The sequence below is a fragment of the Gambusia affinis genome, linkage group LG07 (genome assembly GCF_019740435.1).
Source record: "Gambusia affinis linkage group LG07, SWU_Gaff_1.0, whole genome shotgun sequence".
Classification (NCBI taxonomy): domain Eukaryota; kingdom Metazoa; phylum Chordata; class Actinopteri; order Cyprinodontiformes; family Poeciliidae; genus Gambusia; species Gambusia affinis.
The window spans coordinates 23,154,624-23,177,913 of record NC_057874.1 but is presented as its reverse complement, the minus strand read 5'-3'; the positions used below and the strand labels follow the sequence as shown (position 1 = coordinate 23,177,913).

General features: G+C 36.0%; 3 protein-coding genes across 5 annotated transcripts; all 3 read left to right on the top strand.

Annotated features, from left to right (window-relative positions):
• The first annotated feature begins 2,044 nt into the window (after window positions 1-2,044).
• LOC122833935 (odorant receptor 131-2-like) lies at window positions 2,045-3,601 on the top strand. Its single transcript, XM_044121930.1, has 2 exons — window positions 2,045-2,236; window positions 2,783-3,601. The coding sequence occupies exons 1-2, from the start codon at window positions 2,045-2,047 to the stop codon at window positions 3,599-3,601; spliced, it is 1,011 nt and encodes a 336-aa protein (XP_043977865.1).
• A 1,626-nt stretch (window positions 3,602-5,227) lies between these two features.
• Window positions 5,228-7,235, top strand: LOC122833934 (odorant receptor 131-2-like). The gene is made up of 4 exons (XM_044121929.1): window positions 5,228-5,328; window positions 5,577-5,715; window positions 6,166-6,591; window positions 6,984-7,235. The coding sequence occupies exons 1-4, from the start codon at window positions 5,267-5,269 to the stop codon at window positions 7,233-7,235; spliced, it is 879 nt and encodes a 292-aa protein (XP_043977864.1). The 5' UTR covers window positions 5,228-5,266.
• A 1,035-nt stretch (window positions 7,236-8,270) lies between these two features.
• On the top strand, window positions 8,271-22,618 carry si:dkey-43k4.5 (potassium voltage-gated channel subfamily S member 2). 3 transcript variants are annotated; one of them, XM_044123007.1, is made up of 11 exons: window positions 8,271-8,506; window positions 14,275-14,453; window positions 14,538-14,671; window positions 15,104-15,268; window positions 15,363-15,534; window positions 16,403-16,486; window positions 16,565-16,726; window positions 17,268-17,351; window positions 19,362-19,454; window positions 20,208-20,267; window positions 20,406-22,618. In XM_044123007.1, the coding sequence occupies exons 2-11, from the start codon at window positions 14,283-14,285 to the stop codon at window positions 20,649-20,651; spliced, it is 1,371 nt and encodes a 456-aa protein (XP_043978942.1). In that variant the 5' UTR covers window positions 8,271-8,506; window positions 14,275-14,282; the 3' UTR covers window positions 20,652-22,618. The 3 variants fall into 3 exon arrangements, with proteins under 3 accessions (XP_043978942.1, XP_043978941.1, XP_043978940.1); XM_044123006.1 differs by adding an exon at window positions 12,073-12,242 and having other exon boundaries at window positions 20,208-22,618; XM_044123005.1 differs by having other exon boundaries at window positions 14,272-14,453; window positions 20,208-22,618.
• The last annotated feature ends 672 nt before the right edge of the window (window positions 22,619-23,290 follow it).

The window sequence follows — 23,290 nt, the reverse complement described above, 5'->3', positions numbered from 1 at the left end:
AGCAAGTTCTCCTTGGTATTGTAATTCTTTTTTTAGTGCTCACCATAGCAGACCTTACTTCATCAAAGCCACCTGGCTCTGACTCTCCAGGGGATCCACCACCCTAAGGTCTGAAACCGCAGTCAGGACATTTTTTTTTACACACGTCTTCCTCCAGAATGCGTCTTATTCCCGGGCACTGAAAAATAGGACAGTACCTGACCGTATCACTAAAAGAAAATTAACAGAAAACAGGAATTCAAACATCTGAAATCAAATGTCAGGCCCATCCTGTTTTTAAAGGAATCTCAATCTCAAGAACTATCTGCCACCAAGTCACTTAAACTGAATCTTAAAAATAAGATCATTATTAGCTAAAGGTCTATTATTAAATGACTTCATTTCTTTGCATCCCCAGAACCAAACATGGAGAACTCTTATTCAGTTTATTTGCACCACAAATCTGGAACAAACTCCCAGAAAACAACAAAACAGCCGACATACTGAGTGCCTTTAAATCTAGACTAAAACCTATCTGTTTAGACTTGCTTTTGAAACATCATTAATCACACATTAATCAACATTTGAGGTGTAACGACGGCACTTGACAATTGTTGTCTAGAACTTTGCATTTTTTTCATGTGAGTAAAAATGATATAAAACTGATGAAAAACTCTATAAATTGCTTTGTTGTCGAGCTATGATATACACATAAACTTGTGTAAAATCTACTAACATGGTAAGTAGACAAGGGGATCAGTGACTATAAATTTTATAATCAAATAGCTTATCAGAACTCGGTTCAACTCAGGAAGAGCAAGAGAACAACAAGTTGAACAAAACACATATTTATTACAGATTCTGACAATAACACAAACAGAACAAAATAGTCAAAATAGCCTATTTTAGTAGTCCTAAGTGAAGAGTTTTTTATTCAGTCCGGTTCAGTTTTCAGATCTGAAAACTGATCAGAATATATATTTACAGTGTATATTAGTGAAAAAAAATTAGATGACAGAATAGAGTAAATAGATATAGTAATAAATGAGAAAACTTGGAACTGATATTGTTATTGTTGCTTCATTGTGGAATCACATCATTATTCCCATCACATTTCCGTGCTCACCACCAAACACTGTTGTCTTTAAAAGGCAGCCTCCTTTTGTCTGCGTCTCACTTGAAGTCAGGTATGTAGGTGAGGAGCTGAGTTTCCCGTTTATATTAGCAGATTTTCAAGAGTTTATGTTTTGCTTCAGAACTTTTTAATTAAATCAGTTTGTCACCCTTTAATTTTTTTATTTTTATTTACACAGTAATATTTTTGCCATGCAGTAAGTAGTGTACAGTTGACCTTCCAGTGCAGACAGATGTGGCTGCTTTCAAGTTAGTGTAACATGCAAAATCATAGAAAAATCTGTTTAGCTGTGTTTTAACACAGGAAAATTTTATCATCTATTTTTGCTAAAGAATGTTGTCTTTAATTACAAATACAGAATGCAACTATTGTAGAAGTTTTTTTGTGTGTTTTGAACATGTTTAAGATATTTTGAATGTACTTTTATCAACATTTACTGCCATCTGTCTTTTACTCAGTTTGTCTTTAATTTTACAGTGAAGCATGAGCTCATTACTGAGCCTCACAAACAACACGACTTCCCCTTATCAGGTGGGTTGACAGAGAATATCACAAATATAACATGTGGAAAACATTTTTCCAAAAGAATCAAAAAAGGTGCTTATTTATTTATTTGTTTATTTATTTATTTATTTATTTATTTATTTATTTATTTATTTATTTATTTATTTATTTATTTATTTATTTATTTATTTATTCGGAAAGATTTTGGGAAAAGATCAGGAGTCACACAGAATGTGTAAGGAAAGACTAAGAAATATTAGTGGTGTTTGCTTTTGTTGTTTTGAAAATCAAACAACTGCATTATTGTAATGAGTTTTAAACCAAACAATCTTAATAAAGCATATCCAGGTTTATAGGAGGATTTATTCTTCTTGTAATTTCGCTATTCATTTGGTACAGTCTCCAAAGCTTGAGAGATGACCAATAATGATATCAAATGTGACACACTTGCATAATCTCTGTAAATATAGTGACTTGTTTCCTCCTATTTCTGATCAGTCTGTGCTATACAGAGATACTTTCACCATGGCCTTGGTGAAGAACCTGATTGTTGTGCTCGTCTGGCTTGTCCTCACGTATATCAACTGCACCTTGGCTGCCACTTATTTTAGACATCAGGTACACACATCTACAGCTCAAAAACAATTAACTGTTTTTGTTTTTTTAAATTGCATTTGCAAAATATTTTTACAACATATTTGTTTATAGGTTTCAGACAAGATGAAAAATTTGATGTTATAAAACCTGTGAAATATACATTTTAGATTTATTTTACTAATTAAAAGTCTAAAGCATAACATTGTAGATCAAGCTGTATGCTGAGGGTCATTTCTCTTTTCTATTATAATATCTGACCAGTTTCTCTGTTACTGAAAAGGAAACCAAAAGGAGTATCAGAGTGGAAATGACCAAATGTATGCGTGAAGCACAACTTTCTATTGTTTATTTGCCAAACATTTTTAAAAACTGATCAAATAGATGGTTGGAGATTTACATATTCAAATAAATTCTACTCATTTTCTTTTTCCAGGATGTTGATGTTGATGTTTGGTCATGGTTAGTTCATGATTTATGTTACACTAAATCTAATTTTAGTGTAATCCTAGATGATCTGGTAATGCATAAATACAAATTTAAGCCTTTATGTTCTTTTTCTTCCGACAGACTTTCTATGAAGATCCTCGTTACATCCTCTTCATTCACATGGTGATCAATGACGGCATTCAACTTACTGTGTCCATCACACTTTTCATCCTCAGCTACATTTTCTACAAGATCAACGTCTCGCTCTGCTGCTTCTTCATCCTGGTGGCGGTCTTCACCACCAGAAACACCCCAGTCAACTTGGCCGGGATGGCTGTAGAGCGCTACATTGCCATTTGCAAACCTTTGCGTTACTCTCAAATCTGCACAGTGAGGAGGACTTATGCAGTCATCGGATTGATTTGGTTTATATGTGTGGCCCCAGATATAGTAGATTTGTTTGTGACTCTGGCAACTGAGCCTGTAAGCTTTTTCCAACACAACTTTGTGTTCTGTTTGCGGGAGAACGTGTTCAAAGATCCTATCTTGGCTCAGAAAAGAAAAGCCTTTGATATTATTTATTTTTCATGCGTTTTTCTTACTCTGGTCTTTACCTATATGAAGATCCTGTTTGCAGCCAGGGCGCTCTCCACAGCCGACACTTCAACCCAGAAAGCCAGAAACACCATCCTCCTTCACGGTGTCCAGCTGGCCATGTGCCTGCTCTCCTACATCTCTCCAAGCGTGGAGATTGTACTACACGTCATCTTTCCGGGTCGAATACTAGAAATCAGATTTGCAAACTACCTGATTGTTTATATTCTACCTCGGTTCCTGAGCCCGATAATTTATGGTGCCAGAGACAAGAAGTTCAAGAAGTATCTCAGGATGGACGCTCTGAGATGTAGCTGCAAGTATAAAGGAAAGCCAGTGGTCCCACTGAACAAGGACAGGATGTGAAAATATGTTTTTTAAAATAGCATAAATAGATGTTTGCATTATGGAGTTTTGATTATGCTTGCCAAAAAAAAAAAACTTTCATTGAAATAAATATTTACAATTTAAGTTATAAAAAATTATAGTTAATTCTACCATTGTTATAAAGATAACACTGAAGAAAAACAAGCAAACATTGGGACTTTTTACAGAAATTCAATTTTAGTAATACAACGCACTTTAATAAAATATGACACATATTGCTGAAACCGGAACTTTATAGATAAATAGCACTACTACCTAAATCAGATTTTTGTTGGTATTGTTGAATTAGGTTAAATGAGACTACCAAAAATATTTATATTTGCTGCAATATTGAAACAACTTTACATGTTTTTATCAGTGTCTTTACATTATTTATAGGCTTTTTCATAAAGAGTGGGGATGTTCAGCCATCATACTGTTGAGGAAAGAGCCCCACACAAACAAATTGAATATTAATGAAATGATCAAAGAAAAGGATGGGTTAAAAAAAAATGTTGTTATTTTCAAAGAAGGATTTTCATTGAAAAACATCCTTATTTTTTCAAAGGACAGATAAGACATCAAACATCTGTGGCCCCAGATCTGTTATATCTGGGCCTCCACATGTTTTAAGCGAAGTTGTAAGAATTTTAAGAGGTATGTTTAATCCTCTGCATTCAATGCATTTTAGTTACTGCATCAATTAAATTTAATTCTTATTTCATCACATTTGATGCTGTAACTATTGTAAAGCACTTAGGTCCAGCTGAAGAGTTGTTATAAATAGACTTGACTTGAATACAGTGTGGCATGAAGGCGATCAGGCTGTGACTCTGCTGAGGTGCAGCCTTCAGGTCACCTGCATCATTGGCTATGATGTCTCTCATCCTCCTTTTGGTGATAAATATCCTATAAACTCTCTGTGGAGTTTATGGGCAAGTTTGGAAAGCTGAACTGTTTAAACACAAACTGAATCATGTTATGTCTTATTCCTGAATTTTTAATGGTTCAGAAAGCAAAATATGTCCACATGCTCATTACAGGCACTTACAGAGTAACCTATTACATCATAGCCTTCATGCAATCCATTTACCTGATTCATACTCAGAGACCAAACCACTGTCAGGTCCTTTATAAATGAGCAAGCAGAAATTTCTGCTTCTCATAAAGTCAGTGCTCTTTCTTCAGTTTATCATCTGTAAGTAAACAACTTTATGTTCCAATTAATAACTTTAGGATTCAGCTGACATTAATGGTACTGACAATTTGCTTATCTATCATATCTTAAAGCCTTTTATACTTGTGCTTGTGAGTCTACTGAATTTGTCTACGAAACTTTCTTGTTAAGGTAATTTAAGAGTAGAAAAAACCCGATTAAGTCAATTTTTAATTACTATTAAAACATGTACCTATAACACACCAGCAATCATCCCATGTATATCTTTTTTATTTTCATTAAATAGAACAAGAGTCCAAAAACTAAACACTAGATTGAATCTCTGTACTTCTTTAGACAGACTGGAGGAGGTTTTGGTGATGAATTCCTCCTCCTCCATGCAACTGGCTCTTCTCTTGAGTAACAGCACATCAACAGAGACAGGGGTCAGTGTGGATCTACCTAAAGAGAGTTTCTCCAATGCTTTAGCTAAAAACATTGTTGCCGTTATGGTGTGGCTGGCCCTCAGTGTCATCAACAGCAGCATGGTGTACACTTTTCTACAGCACAGGTATGGATGGTTAGTCAGACAAAAAATGCTGTCATGCTATGTAATGTTTATTATGATTGTACTGCAGATGAAGAAAAAGAATGGAAAAACTAAATACAAATGAACAACTTGTTCAGTTCGCCTGTTAACTTTTCACAAAGTCAGGACATTAATTATCATACAAGTATATGCCGTAGCCGTTATATTGTCTAACTAACATGAACATATAAGTGTCCATTTCTCTCTCAGCTCATTTCCTTTGACCTTAGTGTCTTTTATGAGAACTCCCGGTACATCATGTTCATCTGCATGGTGGTCAATGATGCTTTGCAACTTACGCTGGTAACAACTCTCTATGTGGTCAGCTATGTCTTCAGGAAGATCCACGTCTCCATCTGTTGTCTTCTGGTAAATTCTGGCTACTTTTTATCACCTCAACTGCATAGAACTTAGTCTAGAATAAGACTTTCTTTTCCTCACATAAGCTTCACATTTTAACATAAGTGGAGGGACAAAAAAAACAAAAAGGGAAAAGCAGGCAAGAAAAATAAAACAATTCAGTGTACAAAACTGCATTGTAGTATTGCATGAATTCAATGTAGTCATTAAATAATAGCCAAGAGAGTCAATACACAAATCAAGATCACAAGACAAAACTCAAAAAACACTCACAAAGTTTGTCTTAATTGTTAAAGTGCAGAAGTTCCTTTTGACTGTGGCTTTTAATATGTACTAAGGAATATCTAGTTTTAAAATCTGCTGCATGTTTGTAGCCAAAATCAACAATGTAAAGCATTAGTACTTTTAAGCTTTGTATTATATTTCTAACCACAGCTACAATATTTGCACCATCTTCAGATAATGACGGCAGTCTTCACCACCCGCTCTACCCCTCTCATCTTGGCTGGGATGGCGGTAGAGCGCTTCATCGCCATCTGCTTGCCGCTACACTACAGCCACATGTGCACAGTGCCCCGCACCATCTTCCTCATCGGTGTCATCCTCATCCTCACTGCCACCCCTCCGATCTCTGACCTCCTCATCACCATAATCAAGGAGCCTCCAAAGTTCTTCCACAGGGTCATATTTTGTGACCACTCATTTCTCTTCTCTGATCCTTCCATCTATTACAAGAACTGTGTGTTTGATGGAGTGTACCTCTCCTTCGTGGCGCTCACGCTGCTCTACACCTACTGTAAGATCATGCTGACAGCGCAGGCTGCCTCCACCAGCTTGGCGTCAGTGAGGAGAGCCAGGAACACTGTGCTGCTTCATGGAGTGCAGGTGATGTTTCAATGTCATTGATCAAAACATTACCTGGCATTCCCCTGCAATAAAAACAGGCATTGTTTGAATATCTATGATTTACAAATACAAACTTCAATAAATAAAAATTTTTAGTTAGTAAATAATCACAGCTATCTCAGCCATTGGAGACCAATGTATACGATTCTTCTCCATGGAAATGCTATCAAGATAAGCATCTGTTTAGTCCAAATATATTTATGCAAACATATTAAAAATAATAGTCAGAGTAGTCAAGAATTTAGCTATCATTTGATATCAAAAGGATTTTACTGGCTTCAGTTTATTACTTTTTCTCTAACTTAATTTGCATTTGTTTGTACACATGAACTCAACTGGTAATCTGATTTTTCTTCCTTCCTCATGTTCAGCTGCTGTTGTGCATGTTGACCTTCGTGGTTCCCTCCCTTCAGGCTGCTCTGATCTCCCTGTTCCCCCAGCTCATCCTGGAGATCCGCTACGTCTTTTTCTTGCTTGTCTACATCATCCCTCGCTTCATGAGCCCAGTTATCTATGGATTTCGGGACGAGCTTTTCAGAAAGTACTGGACCCAGTATCTGTCCTGGCCCAGACAAAGGGTCAGTGGGGTCAGACCTGGAGCCTTAAAAGAGGACTGCATATGAAATGAAGTCCTGTAGGTGGCATGAAGCCCACCATTTAATCAGTGAATTATGATGCAATTTCAGGATTTAAGACAAATTTGTCTGTTTGTTACAAATTTCTGACTTTTATAATTTTTTGAACTGCTGGTTGGACATAATCAGAAATGTCAATCAAATTCTCAGAATACAAACTTATATCTATATATATAAGCTTTGGAAGCATGGATGGGAATTATTACTTCTGTGTTTAAATGAACAATTAAGTAAATATTTTTGTTCAAATATGAACATAAATTGTTATTTTGACCTTCAGCTGTTGAGAAAAACAACACTTTGGCCACCAGATGAAGCATCATCTTAGTGATACATTAAGTTGCATTAAGAAGAGTCTTCTGCTTTGATGGGGAAATTGAAATAAATGGTCCATTTTTAGTAACTGCACCCTCAATAGAACCTTTTGAAATACTTTAAAATATAATTTTATTATTACATTTTCATGGTCATAATATTGTGGCCTTTTGGTCTTCTGGATGAAACAAACTAAATGCTTTACTAATATATCCTTGATTGCAGCAACTAAAAAGGACTCAAAATTCCTTGATTATTTTTTAAGCCAATTAGGGATTAGAACCAGAAACCCAATTGAGCTCCTTAGAAACATTTCGAGCTACCTACTGTTTTGCTTTAGCTTGCAAGTGAAAATTGGTTAAAAATAAAGCTGGTACCTTTAACTGTTTAATGAGTGTCAGTGTCAGATGTGAACTTTTATTAAACAACAACTAAACATAATAATAAACTGATTAGTTAGGTAAGAAAATGATCAGTGCCAACTACTGTATAAACAAAACAAAACAAAAACTCCAGTTAGGAATAGTTCTACTAAAAACCACTGGGTGTCGCCAATACACCATGAGAAAACCTCGGTAAGGCTTCCGAGTTTGGGAGGTAATACTCTTTGTAGACTGTCTTTTTTTTCGGATTGTGACGGGAAAAGCCGAAGATTCCCCACCGAGAGGGAAGGGAACGAGCCGTAGTTCAGATGGAGGAAACCTGCACCCCTCCAGCTGAATGGGTTATTTTCTCAGGAGTCTTTAGCTGTAGATGAAGGAAAAGGCTCACTTTACTCAGAAGAACAAGTCGTCTTGTACTCTTTTTTTTCCCAACTTGTTTGAGATTTGATTGTTTTTGGATGAGTAAGGATAAAACTTACTAAACCATCATGGGGTGAATCTGACATGTGATGATGAGGACGTTATTCTGGTGATGAAGGAGCGTCGTCAGAAAACACAGTAGTAAGTAACAAAGACTTTTTCTCAGTGAACCAGGAGCTTTTAAGATGATCCTTTCAAACATTATTATAACACGGCTCGGTGATTGCTAAGCACTGATCCACCCTATAATAATTTATTGTTGTTCTTTGCATAGTTGAGTTTCAAGCAGAACTGCTGAATTATAAATCAACTTTATTTCTGTTTTCATCATTTTGAGCCCCCACTGGGAGCTCAGCATAAGCTCATCATGTCATGCACGCAGGAAGATTCGTACTTCATAGTTAATTGGCTTTGTTGGCTTTCCTGTTATAACTGATGAAACCAATAACAATTTCTTCGCAATTGTTAATAACAATAACGGTTGTAAAATTAAAACCAATTTTAATGAAAGCAACAGAAGTGTAAACACTAATCTTGATGTTTCTCAAGATAAATCCTTCTTTGGCACAGCATTGGAGTACTGCAACAAAATGAGCATAATACTGACAGAGAAGAAATTACCAACTCGGGATTTTAGGTAAATTAATTGATGAAAAGGAAAAAATCATAACAATTTTTGAGTTTTTATTTTAAACAAGACATTTTTAGATTAAATAAAAAAAATAATCTTTGCTAAACATTTTTACACGATTGCTCATTTTAGATTGCAGTTGTTCATTGACTTTCAGAACAAATCCTGACAGTGAGATGTGAACAGAAACAGATTAATGCAGTTTTGCCTGGGTTTGTAGCAGGCATAGGCTGGTTAACAATATCAAGACTTGAAAATGCAACAGTTTCATAAAGTCATGGGATTCTTACAATAAAATACCAGAGGCGTTTTTAACAGGTCTACTCCTTCCACCTGTTGCTGCTCACTGCCAGTAAGCTGGCTGAAAAGAAAAACTGCAACACTTTTCTCTATCTAATAGATAATGGAAGTTACATTTATGTAGAGATTAGTAGAGTAGGGGTTCTAAGAGAAAGTTAATTAAAGATTATCTTACTTACTAAAGCATTTGTTGCAAATCTTTACCTGTTTTTTTTTATTTATTTTTTCTTCATAAAAGAGAAAAATAAAATACTTCATCCAACTTGTTCCCAGTTGATATTTGTATGGACCAAAAATGCAGGGAAGTTTTAGTTGAAAGATAGGAAAACATCAACTTTTTTTCAGAATTCGACCAGCTGATCACCGATCAGAGCAAAGGAAAATTGAAATCGCTGATCTATTAATTGGTGCAGAAGGTCAAGGTGAATAACTGGTAGGTCAAAAAATGAGGAGAGAGTTTTTTTCACTATATATAAACCAAAAGATTTTATTAAATATTTTAAATTATATTGTTTGAAACTGTTCAATCTAGTGGAATTGAGTGTGCACAAAGTAAGTCTTTGTTTCTTTTGGTCTACTTTTATATAGAAACAACTAATTAATTAAGACCCACTAAAGTTCTCAAATAGGATACAGTACTTTACTGGTGGCAAAAAATAAAAAAAATGTAAATGAAATAAGACATAGGCATGGCCACAACCAGCATGTCTACTAGAAGGAACACACTGGAAACTAGAAATTAATGGGCAAAAGGAAAGAAATTATGTTCATAAAGTTTGTTTTTTACTGATTACAAATGCAACATATTAAACGTTTACAGAGCTCTCAGGACTTTAAATAAAGGGTTCCCAACAAAGGTAAAAAAATAAAAAAAAACTCTGAATTTTAAAACAGCATTTGATCCATCACCTTCTCACATGAGAATTGGCAGAAAAGGAAAACACAACCCAGTGTGGGTCAGCAACGCAAAAATGATGAAAACAAAAACATGTATTGCAACAAAAATCTTGACAGGTTGTTCAGGTATTTCCCAATGGCTCAGTTGAGCAAAATGTCTCACTGGTTCTGGTTGCGTATTTTATCTCCGCCTCTCCAAACACACCTCACCTGTCTACGAGCTTCCAGAGAAAAAATCATCATGAAGAACTGATTGACAAATCAGAGGCAGAGTTAAGGAAATGTGCAAAATATTTAATGTCTTTCCTTATGGAAGACAAGGATTTAATGTTTTTGTTTTTGATTTTGCAATTTATTTAGAATAGAGAGAGAGAGAGAGAGAAAAAAAAAAGACACCAAACTGTTTTTTGAATAAGACACTGTGAACAAAAAGATTAGCTCACATTCAAATCAATCAATAGGATGACACTGTGAGGTCAAGCTAGCCAATGGTGTGGGATGAGCGGTTGCTGTGGCTAATTAAACAATAAGGACATTTTTAAAGAAACTTAGAAGACAGCAGTTATTGTGTGAACAATATCAATTCTAATATATTTGTATTCATTCTAAAAGTTAGACAAAGAAGCAAAACGGTAAAAAAAAATATATACAGTAAACAGAAAGAGGGAAGCAAAAGAACTTGAGATACATTTAACAGAATAAAAAAAATAGACTTAAAAAATGCTAATTAAAAATTTACAGGACTGAAACAAATGGACAATAAGAAAAATCCTTTCCAAGATAAATCCTTTCCAATAAGAAAGAACCAAAAATCAAGTAAGGTGTTAAATTTTTTCAGCCACTGTTCACATCTATCATTTTAAAAAACTAATTACGTGTCCCTCCAACAAACACACTGCCCACACATGATTTTTACTCCAACATGCTGATGTCAGTACGGTTAGCTGATGCCAGATCATGTGATCATATAACTCAGGAAGATCTGATTAAATACCAGTAGGAAGAAAGAGAAAGATTCAGGAACGAATTAAGTCAGATCACTGTGGCTAAAATACCATTACGCTCACATTACGCTTACACTGGAGTCCTCAGGCTGTTTTCCAAATTGACCAATTAGAGATTTTATAGCATTAAGTGATCACATCTTAGCTGCACTTTACCTGAAGCTATAAACACTCAGTGTAGTCTCTGTAAAGCTCTTGTCAGTGCTGGAGTTTGGAGCTGCTGATCAGACATTACTCAGAAGTAATAGAATAAATGTGCAAAATAATACAATAAATACTTGATTTTGATTGCAGAAAGTTAACAGTTAACAAATATCAGGTGAGAGTATTGCTCACTTAGCGTCACACTATCTTCAACGTATTTCTTTTGTGAAATCTTAGATTGTTCCTAAGAAAGACAGCTACTGAAACAGAGATCCAGAGACTCTGAAATTTTACTTGTTGCTAAGCAATGTTGATCGAACTGGATTGAATTACTTTTTTTCTATGGCAGAGGTTTTACCTTTGTATTGTGAAAAGTATTTCAGGCAATAATGGGAGGAGGAACAACTGTGAAAATGTCACAATCCTTTGCACAGCTTTAAAGTTTGATATGAACGTTGTAATTAATTCATCTAGTGGGAGATCTCACTGCGTAGTTTTCACTGTCTGAGGGTATTCACTGCGTGGGTGTTTATACTGGGTGTGCAATAAATTAGCCTGTGTAGGAGTTATTGATATATCTACTGTTTTGTAAAATTTTATTGCAACCTTATCACCTAGAGAAAGTTATACAGTTTTGTTTACTGTAAAATCCCATATTAGCCTATTAACTTTACTACTGCCATGCAAAGATTCAGACGTTCTTTCATTTTCTACCTGTTTGTTCTTGCTAGGTCGTAGGGGGTTGCTGGTGTCCATCTCCATAACAGGGCAACATAGAGACACGCCGGACAAACAACCATACACACAACAGCTCGTACCTATATGGCAATATAGTGAGAGCAAGAAACATTATTCTTTTGGACTGTGGGTGGAGGCTGGAGACAAAATCCATGCCTGCATGGTGAGAACATGCTAATTTAACCCCAGAAACGGATTGAAACTAAACCTAACTTGAGTCCCTTTGTAAAAATATATTAGGGAAAAAACAATTGTGCAAATGTGTTGTTGCAAAACTGACGGAAACATTCCCAAAAACCCACACAAAACCAAACACACATGCACTCTGCACCTTTCAGATTTTTATCAGTAGTAAGTTTTGAAAGAATGTCTATCTTTTTTCTTTTCCCTCTACAGCAATGTGCTACTCTGTGTACAAAGCACCAAAGTTTTTAAGTAGACACTTGGCACCTTAGCACACATTGTTGGACAATGATAATTTAAATTATTTGTAGCATTTTTATAAATTAAACAGTTCACATTTGACGGTATAATAAAGATATGATGTGAAGTGGTAAGATTTATATTGTAGGAGGCAATAAAAACAGTTAAAAAGCAGTCAAAAATAAATAAACTTTACATTTGGAAAATTGTTGATAACAGTGAGTAGACTCATGATACTAAATGGCAGAAGAAATGTAGAATTGTGTTCCATTTCACTGTTATTTGAATTCTTCTTGGAGGAAGAGTTCAAGGTGGTTTGTGTTAGAAGCAGCTCCTTGGTAACTGCATCTCCATGGAAAAATTATATCAGTATACTGATACAAATATGAAGATTTCTCACAACAGAAATATTGTATATGGTATGTGTGTGACTGTTCCTTTTAAATTTTTATTTATGTTGATATTTGAAAACCTTTGTGTTTCAATTTCTGATTTTCCTTTACTCTTAGAAAGTAAGATATCTCAAAATACTCTCCTTGGCTTCTTTAGAGCATTCTTTTAAATGTGAATGCAGACTTCGAGGTGTATTATCAGACAGCAGAACAAAATCCATTATTCAAACTTACTGTGAGGTTTCAGAGGTCTTCATAGGTAAATAATTTCCTCTACTGAGTTTTTCATCTGAAAGTCCACACATGCTTGTTTGTTTTATCCTTCTTTCCTGCTGTGATTTTGAAACCAAGAAAGAAAAGCTACGAGAAAAAAGACAGCTCTTTAAAGTTTTTTGCTCTTTATCACTTGCAGTGGAAACATATCAAAAAAGATCATTAAATTGCCAGTATGAAAAGAAGCAAAGATTACAACAACAAAAAATATATCTCATGGCTACCTCATTATTTTCTATAGCCAGAAGAAAGACACACAAATGTCTCATCATCACAATGAGCTGCTGTATCCAGAAATGCAGCAGAAGACCGCCATCACATCGGTTCCCTGCTTGTTTTCAGATGTTTTCTTTCTGAAATGAGTGCAGTCAGAGCAATGGGACTCATGATTGGACCGTATAGCAATAGCAAAGTGTTCATTTCTATTTCAGTCACAGCTAATAATCTTTCCAGTTATTACTTTCTTACTTCCCACACTATGCTTTGCTACACTTTGATGAAAATTACAAGCCAAGGCAGTTTTTTTTTTTAAATCATTTTCAAATTTTCTTTAACCAGTGTTGATTTTTAAAGTTACCAATGGACCAGATCTTACTGAATTTTTACCAAAAAAAAAAAACACAGTAGAAATGTTTATGTATTTCTTCAGTGCATTTAGCAGAGCTTGTACAAGTAGTGAAAAATGGGCTAGCTAACTTTTTAAGTGTAAAAAATTTTGAGTTTTGAATATTTTTATAGATTTTTGGTTTAAACTAGCTTATGTAATTTACAGCTAGCATAAATGGGAAACCAGACATTAGGTCAGAAATTTCCAACCATTTTTCTTAAGATGGTTATGCAATATGGCTGCAAAGAAGAACCTACTTTAGTTTTCAAAACACAAACCCTCAAACTGGGCAGAACCTGCATTGATGTGGGTTTATTATAAGAGAATATTGTCTCATGCTGTGCCCCACTTTGCACCTACTCACCAAATCTGTTCTGTGAATATGAGATAGCAAACAGACATCTGAATTGAAAGTGATATTTAACAGACATCTCTTTGTTGTAATTTTAATTTGTTGGCACAACTACTGTTTAATTCTAATCTCTGTTTTGCTTTAGCAGATTTCACCATGGTGAAGGAGTCTCTGCCCAGCTGGATCCATCAGGACTCTGAAGAGAGTCTCGTCCATGTGAATGTTGGCGGTTTGAAGAGGAGCCTCTGCTCCAGCACACTGAAGAAATTCCCAGATACCAGGTTGGGAAAATTACTGGCATGCGATTCAGAGGAAGACATATTGCAGGTGGGTCTAATTCTTTAACAGATGAAATGACAAAATAATCAGACACAGAACTTCACGTTCAATTTATCCTCTTTGCTCCTCTAGGTGTGTGATGACTATGACGTACAGGAGAAAGAGTTTTACTTTGATAGAAATCCAGGTCTGTTCCCTTATGTCCTCCACTTTTATCAGACTGGCAAACTTCATGTGATGGAGGAACTCTGTGTGTTCTCCTTCAGGTACGTTTGATTTCACTGTGACATCATCCTTAATGTTGCACAAAAAAACCTTCATGTTAATTTAATTTGCCTGCAAATTGCTCCACATTTTACCTGTTTTAATGAGGCGCCAAGTAGAGTGGTGCTGCATAAGCAATATTAGGCATGCACAGGATTTGTGGTTTAGTATGTTGCACTTTAAGCAAATATAGTGCCTGGTCTTCTTTTAAGACTCTCCTAATGTGTTTATTGTGTAACTGAGTGCCTTTTCTTCTTTAAAAACATCAGATTAGAAGACAAGAAACGTTACAAATCCCGGTCCTTAGAAACTTTACAAATGAACTAATGTATTTTTAAAGGGATTCTTCACCAAGTTTTTTTGAGGTTTTCACCTACTATTTCAAATATTTTGAGGTATGGAGTTGATTTGGAGTGTTTTTTCCCCCCACAAAGTCAAGAGATAGAGTATTGGGGCATCAATGAGTTCTTCCTGGACACCTGCTGTAGTTATCGTTACCATGACCGCAAGCTGGAGAGAGGTCGACACCGCAGCTGGGATGATGAGAGTGACGTCAGTAGTGTCGACACATCTGTGGACGAGATTTCTGATTTAAACAAGTCAGACATTTGAAGTATATAAATTTTCAATGTGGCTCTGAAACTCTCGTTTTGCTGCTAACCTTTAAGTTACTGTCATCCTGTCTCCTCATAGAGACATGCAGCATTTTCAGGAGGTTCGCTACGGGAACATAAAGAAATGTTTGTGGCTTACACTGGAGAACCCGGGATACTCCATCCCAAGCAAGCTCTTCAGTCTGCTCTCCATCGGAGTGGTGCTCACATCCATTGCCACTATGTGCATTAACAGCATCCCAGAGTATCAGGTTAGTACGTAAGAGCTTCAAAGATTACAGGCTGTACCTATGATAAGAAGGCACTTATAGAATCATATCTGTTGACTTACAACTCAAACATTTATGCAGGCAATTGAAAAACCTATGTTCCTCAAAATTCTGAAACTTAAATCATGTGGTTTTTGACATAATCCAATTCTGTTTCTTCCCATTAATAAATGTGCATGTTTAAATATTATATTTGCCAACTATCTCAAGTATTCTTGATGCTTATGGTTGTAATGCACTGACGAGTTCTAATATAAAAAATTTTAATCCCCATTTGGTAGCTGTAAAGTGGAAACACACAAAGAAGACAGCCTAGGGCAGATTAAGGTTTCATGTTAATTTTGTTCCTAGGGGAAAAGCACAAGATAACATATTGTAAACACATCTTGTGATGTTACTCAGGCCCTCTGAGTTTTAAGACTTCAGACACACTGTGATCTCATTTTCAATAAAAGGTAGGAGTGAGTGTGCGGTCGACAAAGGGCAGCAAGTATTTTGCAAAGCTAAAACTGAAAATTCCCAATGAGTTCACAAAAGTATAATTATAAATATTTCAAACAAAATGAAAGCAACAAGAAACACAGAAATATGGTACAACAACCAAGAAAAAAAAAAACATATATTGCTTTGCTATATATTGTCTCAAGCCAAAGTACACCAATGCAAGTGATTGCTACGATACAAATCAAAGATTTTATTTTGCAAGAATAAAAAAAAACAGAAAAGCAAAAACTATTTGGTATAATTTATTACCGAATGTTGTTTATTAGGTAGGATGGTAAATAAAAACGCAAATTAAATAATATGTTTCAACAAATGGACAAGAAATCTTTCTTTTTTCTTCTAACAGACTTTTGACTCAGATGGAAAGCTGATCGAAGATAAAATTACCCAGGGTCTTGAGGTGTTCTGTACCTCCTGGTTTACCTTTGAGGTGAGGATGCACGAACAAAATGGTTTGTGAAGCAGGCGCTGGTAGAAACCGAAAGCTACAGTCTGTTTCTGACCTCAGGTTGTGACGCGGCTGCTGCTCGCTCCAAACAGGAAGAAGTTCTTCCATCACCCACTTAACATTATCGACCTGGTGTCAGTGGTTCCCATCTACATCACCCTGGTCTTTGACTTGACTCTGGGATCTGAGTCTGAACTGGGAGACCTGGGGCGACTGATCCAGGTTACTGGTGTACACCCATTCTTACTCTCAAATTACAGTACAGAAAAAAGTTGGTTTTGTGTTGGATTTGATTTCTGTGCAAACAAATTGGATGACTAATGTTAGGAAAACATCCTATTTTGAGCTTCACATTTTTAGACTTGTAAAGAAAAATAAGGTGGCATGTTTCTATCTGTAAAAACATTTCTTCCTTCTGGATCACCAAGGTGACAGAGAGATTGCTTTCAAAAAGGTAGGCGAGGTGATCACAACTCTTCTAATTTAAACTGCATCATTGCTTTTAGATTTCTGTTCATTTCAACCTGTCCAAAAACCAACATGTTTTTTTACCTGTTAAAGGAACTTGACTGTGTAGTACATGACACCAGCCTCCACAGTTGGCTCTTTAAGTCATTGAAAGAAACATCTTAAAAATAGTTGAAACTGTAGGATACTGAAACTTGAAATATGGCCTCATTGTTGTTCATCTCTGCATGACTGTGTGACTTAAATCACAGAAATATTTTCTTTCTATGAGACTCATGGCTTTTATTTCTCCCAGGTGTTCAGGTTAATGAGGATCTTTAGAGTTTTGAAGTTGGCCCGACACTCCACAGGTCTGCGTTCTCTGGGAGCAACACTTCGGGTGAGCTTCTTTCATACTTTTGCAGATGCATCTGACACATCTATTTGGCTCTTAAAGAAGTCTGATACATAATGGGGTCAGTAGATTAACGTAACATTGAAAAGTTGTTTTTTAGTTAGCTTGAAAATTAAGATGGATGTTGCTGGTTTCATTGTTACTGTAATACTAAAATATAGATTTGTTATGTTTCAACCATTTATTTCTGTTGATTTTGGATTGTAACTAGTAATAACATGAAATGATGTTTCCATTTAAATCAAAACTTTACATAAGAACAATAGAAAACAAAATTTTTACATAGCAATAACAGCCTAGTAGTGAGACGTATGTACATGAATAGCACATCATTATAGAAAATCAGTGCATAAAATACTTATTTTACCTGTATCCTTATTTATTTCAATAGATAAGTATTTTAAGGGCACTAACAAGTAAATACGAAGCTTGATTGTAGTCTTTTGTGGTACTGGATCAGAAGTTTCAGTCCAGCATAATGAGCTAATTTATTTGTGTTACAATGAAAAGCCTTGAGATCACAAGCTGACACATTTGAAATGTTTTTATTTTCTTGATTAGATTGTGAGAAGCTGGAGCCAAATAAGTTGGCTGCTGCTGCACTTTGTAGTTGCTTTCAGTGTCACTCAGGCAGTCATTCATAGTTAAAACTGGCAGCAGTAATTGCTGACTGAGATGAGAGAACCTCACATGCATGCAGTTCTGCAAGTCAAACAAGGCTAGTGCTGCTGCACAGGCTTCCCTGTGTACACAGGTTTAATCATTCACAGATTGGTTGGATTCATCTGACCCCATCTGTTTGAAAGTCTGCTGCTCTTTCCTCACCCCAATTAGTGGCCAGAGCAGTGGATGATTTGTATGTAAAATTATGCAAGAAATCTTCCAGTTTAATTTTAACCTTCCTGAAACTAAAACATTTCTTAAACGATACCACAATTTATATTTAAAGTCACTGTCTCCATATTTATCAACCTAATTGGAAAATCTCTGTGCAAACCATTGACTCCTAATGAAAAATTGTTAAGCTCTGTAAATCAAAGTGTTGTTATGCCTCCTGTCATTCTTCTATATAACCCTCAGTAACACTAGAAAACTTACTATATAGACAGATGCTGACTCTAAAGATGTTTTCAGTAGCTCACGTTACAATCATGGTTTCTCCATCTGCATCAGGAAGAGAGGCTGATCACTGCAGGAAAGATAAGTATTAAGTGCTCTGAGATAACATTTTATTGCAGAACGTAATCAATTTGGATGCATTCTGGTTTAATTTAAAGAAAGTAAAACTTTATCAGATGTTCTACTTTATAACCAGCATCAACAGTTATTGTTGGGAGTTTAATTTAACTCAAATAGTTTTTATTTTCTCAAGCCATCATCACAGGAACAATAGAAAGACAGTCTAGCCCAGCTTTAGCCTTTTAACTTCAAAGTATTCTTCAAGCTTTCACTCACAGGGAAAATAAGAAAATCCATCAGCTATATTTAGCAGCAAGCGGTGCAGCCTTACTGCAAAGAAGTACTGCAAAGGATTAATGTACGAGTCCAAGCTGTATTTTATTTTTAGTTTACCAAATTGACTGAGGGTGTTCTTCTGTGTTTTCCCAGGAGACAGCCTGAATTACTGACAGTTCTAATAAAATGTCAGTGCAGATATCCTCTCATTTAAATGTCACTCCCATCATACTTCCATAATGCACAACATAAAAAATGTCTTTCTGCTTTATTAACATACTACGTCTGATGAAACAGCATTATGTCCTGTATATCTAAAACATTACTCAGCTCCAATGTCCTAGTTCTTAATTTTTTGTCAATGTTGGCACATTTTGAGTGTGGTTTTATAAAACATTTAAAACCTTTCTCAATCAATGTTTGTTGAGGTAGTGTTACACACACAGAAACAGGAAAACCAACAGATGAACCTCTGCTGAAGTATCTTTTCTAATTATTCTACTGAGAGTCATTTCTAGATTCTGTGTGTTGTATCTGCAGCACAGTTACCGTGAAGTGGGAATACTGCTACTATACCTGGGTGTCGGCGTGTCCGTCTTTTCTGGGATTGCTTATACTGCTGAATGTGAAGAGGTAAAGTTTAAGTGATGCTTAAAATCCCTATGTAGATGTTTTGGGAATATACTGTATTTAATTTAGTTTATAAGAAAACTAATTTGTTGCTTAAACCCTTACATCGACAGTTTGTTTTTGCTTTGTTAGCAGGACAATTTACTTTCCTCATTCTCCTCGTTGATCCAGTCTGAAGTGTTTGTATCATGGGGGTTAATGAGCTTCTCCAAAGGCTATCAGCTTTGTCAGAGTCTGCTGTGCTGTAATCTCTGATGTTTGTTCTTTGTTAAGTTAAAATTTGTTCATAATCATGCAAAGTTGAAACTGGGGACAGAGAACAAAGTTCTAACATCTATATTGATCTATATTCAGTTAACATAGCTATAGTTGCTCACATGTATCATTGTAATGCACTTTACAAATAAAACGGTTCCATTTTGGGTGCATAAGGTTAGTCCAAATTCAATCAAACCAGTCAAATTTCATACAATCCAACTCAGTTCAGAGTGACCTGGGCTTCCTGAAGGCCAACATCCCTAAAATATAACCACAAGCTACAACAGAATATCAAAACATCTTTTTGAGGTAAAGATGTTAGTAGGCACAGCTGGAGTGACACAGTGGGAACGCAAGGTGGCAAATCAAGAACTGACCTTGAGCTAACATTATTTAAAATAGTTGGATCATTTAGTTTAGGTTTGTAGCTGGCTTTGTAACTCTCTATAGAGAGCCAGTTACAAGCAACATCCTTCTCTACCTTGTACTTTCTTTCAGGATGTTGGCTTGGACACAATCCCGGCCTGTTGGTGGTGGGGAACTGTCAGCATGACCACGGTGGGTTACGGAGACGTAGTGCCTGTCACAGTCGCTGGAAAGCTAGCAGCCAGTGGATGCATCCTGGGTGGCACTCTGGTGGTGGCTCTGCCCATCACTATCATCTTCAACAAGTTCTCCCATTTTTACCGCCGGCAGAAAGCTTTGGAGGAGTCTGTGAGGAACAACAACAACCGCAAAAAGATCAAAGTGAGCTGCGAGAATGAGCTGGAAGAGGATGACGAATCAGACGGGGACAGTCGCTGCCTAGACGATGATGATATTGATGACATTGAGAAAGATGACATTGATTTTGAGGATGAAGGAGGGGTGATAAACTACAGCTATGTGGAGCATCCGCCTTACCCATCAACAATGAGAAAGAAGGAGCTGTATCAGCTCTAAGGTCTGAAACTTTATGGCAAGTAATGTCAACTTAAACGTAATGGACTTGATACACCATGGGAACATTAACTGACTCTGATTTGGTTAGATTGATTCTTCAGGATCAGTAAGGTGATGGAGACAGATTGTAAGATGAGAACACACAAGCTTTTTGGGTCTTCCATGAATTATTGTACTTTGCTGCCACTGAATGTGAATGTGGGCTGTTTCAGGACTGAACTTTTATTCATTGGGTTTGTAGCTCTGCTTGTGGAAAATTAAAAAACAAAACAAAACAACAACAACAACAACAAAAAAAAACAAACAATGGACAATGGCACACAATATCAACGTCAGTGCCTACACAGAACTGAATGTATGAGAAAACGCATGCTGACTTGTAATGTAAATAAAAAATACCTTAGAAATCTTTTTTGCTTTTGGCTCTAAAGCTACAGCTAATAGTTGTGAAATTTGCTGAAGTTAAACCAGCTAACCTCGCCTGTGAGAGAAATTACAGAGGAGAAAATCCAAACAAAGATAGATGTACATTAAGAAAAATAAAAAATACTGAATGCATGAAGATTCAACATTTTCAACTATATGCTTTGCACAAAAAGCAAGCACAGTTGTTTGATTTTATTTTTGCTGTTGAAATCCTTCTGGACTATAAATCTTTCACTGCTGTGAAAGTTGTTTATTCAATTTAAATGGTGCCACATTTGTAAGGAAAACACATTTCCTTGAGTAGCAGAGCTGAGAATATGGGTTGTTCCCATAAAAAAATTTGGGAAATCGTTTGTGTTACCAACCATTATTTTGTACCACTTACTACTTTAAATGATTTAGGTGTGAAGAAACAAGACAATTGGCTATTTGAGAATTTATTTACTTTAAGGGGGAGTAATGTGTATTTCTAAGCCCATTTTATAGTACAATTAAGTAACTATGTTACTGTCAGGGGTTTAAAAAATCTGTGTATATCAAATAATGTGAAAGAAATTTGGCTTCGCAATCTGATGCCTTGAAATTGGCCTCTCTTTAAGAAACTCGTGCTGCAGATTTAAGGATTTCTCAAACATGTTGCATGAAAGAATTAAAAAAAGATGTGTTCTTTAAAGAAGGAATAACATTATTACATAATTTAAAGCTAACAAAAATGATCTTACAGAATATCCTCCTTCAAACAGGGGACACTACAGTGCTCTACAAGAGTTTGTACCCAACCACAAACTCTTGGTAACACGTTGATCTGGAAAAGGGGTTTGACATTGGCACACACTCAACGTTTCTTAGGGGCACAACCTCCTTGATACACAATAGACTTTCCTTTCACTTGTGACAAAAGTTAAGACAAAATGGACAAGGAAACCATCAAATGCAATCTTTACTTCAAAATGATTTAGCTAATCTCTTTGTGTGAAAACTCCGCATTAAAAGGATTTGACTCTTATTAGGTACTTTATCTACCTGCAGGACACCCTAAATTTACTGGCAGTGCTACACAGACACCACTAAAACAACTTGTGAAGGTAACAGATCATCCAAAATCAGCACTGATAACATGTTCTTCAAATAATATTTGCATGATAAAAACAAATATTGTTGAACTATGTTATGGATGCATTTTTATTTTAATTTATGGGGTATAGTTTTACATTTCTAATGCCATACTTCTGTGTATTCAGTGCTATGTAATAAATATATTTCCTGTATGTAATTTTAGGAGGTCATTTTGAAGAGTTTGCTGCATGTTTTTTATTAAACTACCTCTTGTGTTATATACAGCAGCTCTCTTTTCACCTCTGCAGAAAATCCCTGTAGCAGAGCAGTGTGTTTTGGGAATAGGGTTATGGAGTGGTAATGCTCTCCTCCTGAATGTGCTCTCTCTTCCTTATGCCAACACTCCCTTTTACCCGATGGCAGCTGCTCACAGATAAGCCTGGAAGAAGGTTGTCGTCTTCATTTTAATAAAGTTTTCATGATTTGCTCCTTTTCTGCTGATTTATTTAACTTGGGTAAGTGAGGAGGACACAGTCTCATTGGGGGCTTAGCAGGAATGAATGAAGAGGCAGCATAAAGGACTACAACTATTCCTCTGAGTTTGGCACCATTAGAAAATAGTCTTCCAGACATTACTCAGCCCAGTTTTCTACTGAAAGTTTTCCTTTTTTGTTTATAATAATCATGATTTGGATTTATCTCACTGTATGGAGGCCTGACTACACCAGGAGGGTCATATTATCTTTAATAACAGTGACAACCTCAGACCTTTGGCGTAGTCTAAGCAAGTTCAACATCTTCTCAGGTGGCATAAGTCCTGAAAAACATGAACAGGTAATGACCTTTTTGGATTTAAAGAATTGTTGTCTGGGCCTCTGCCATAATTGGCCAATTTAGAAATCAAAAAAGCTTTGAAGCGATACTTTGCAGCAGGTGATTGCTGTTAATGGGTAATGTAAACCCTTTTACCACAGAAAATTCACTTTCCAACATCCATCATAAAGACAAATGCTTGTTTGAAAGACTACAAGATGAAACCTGAGTGAGCCTGAAAAGCAGAAATTAACTTATAGCCGTTCTGCTGCTGAGCTTATGCTTCACTTCATGGATGATTGAGTGTGGCACGACTTCCAGCAGGTTTTTATCCCATGCCTTCA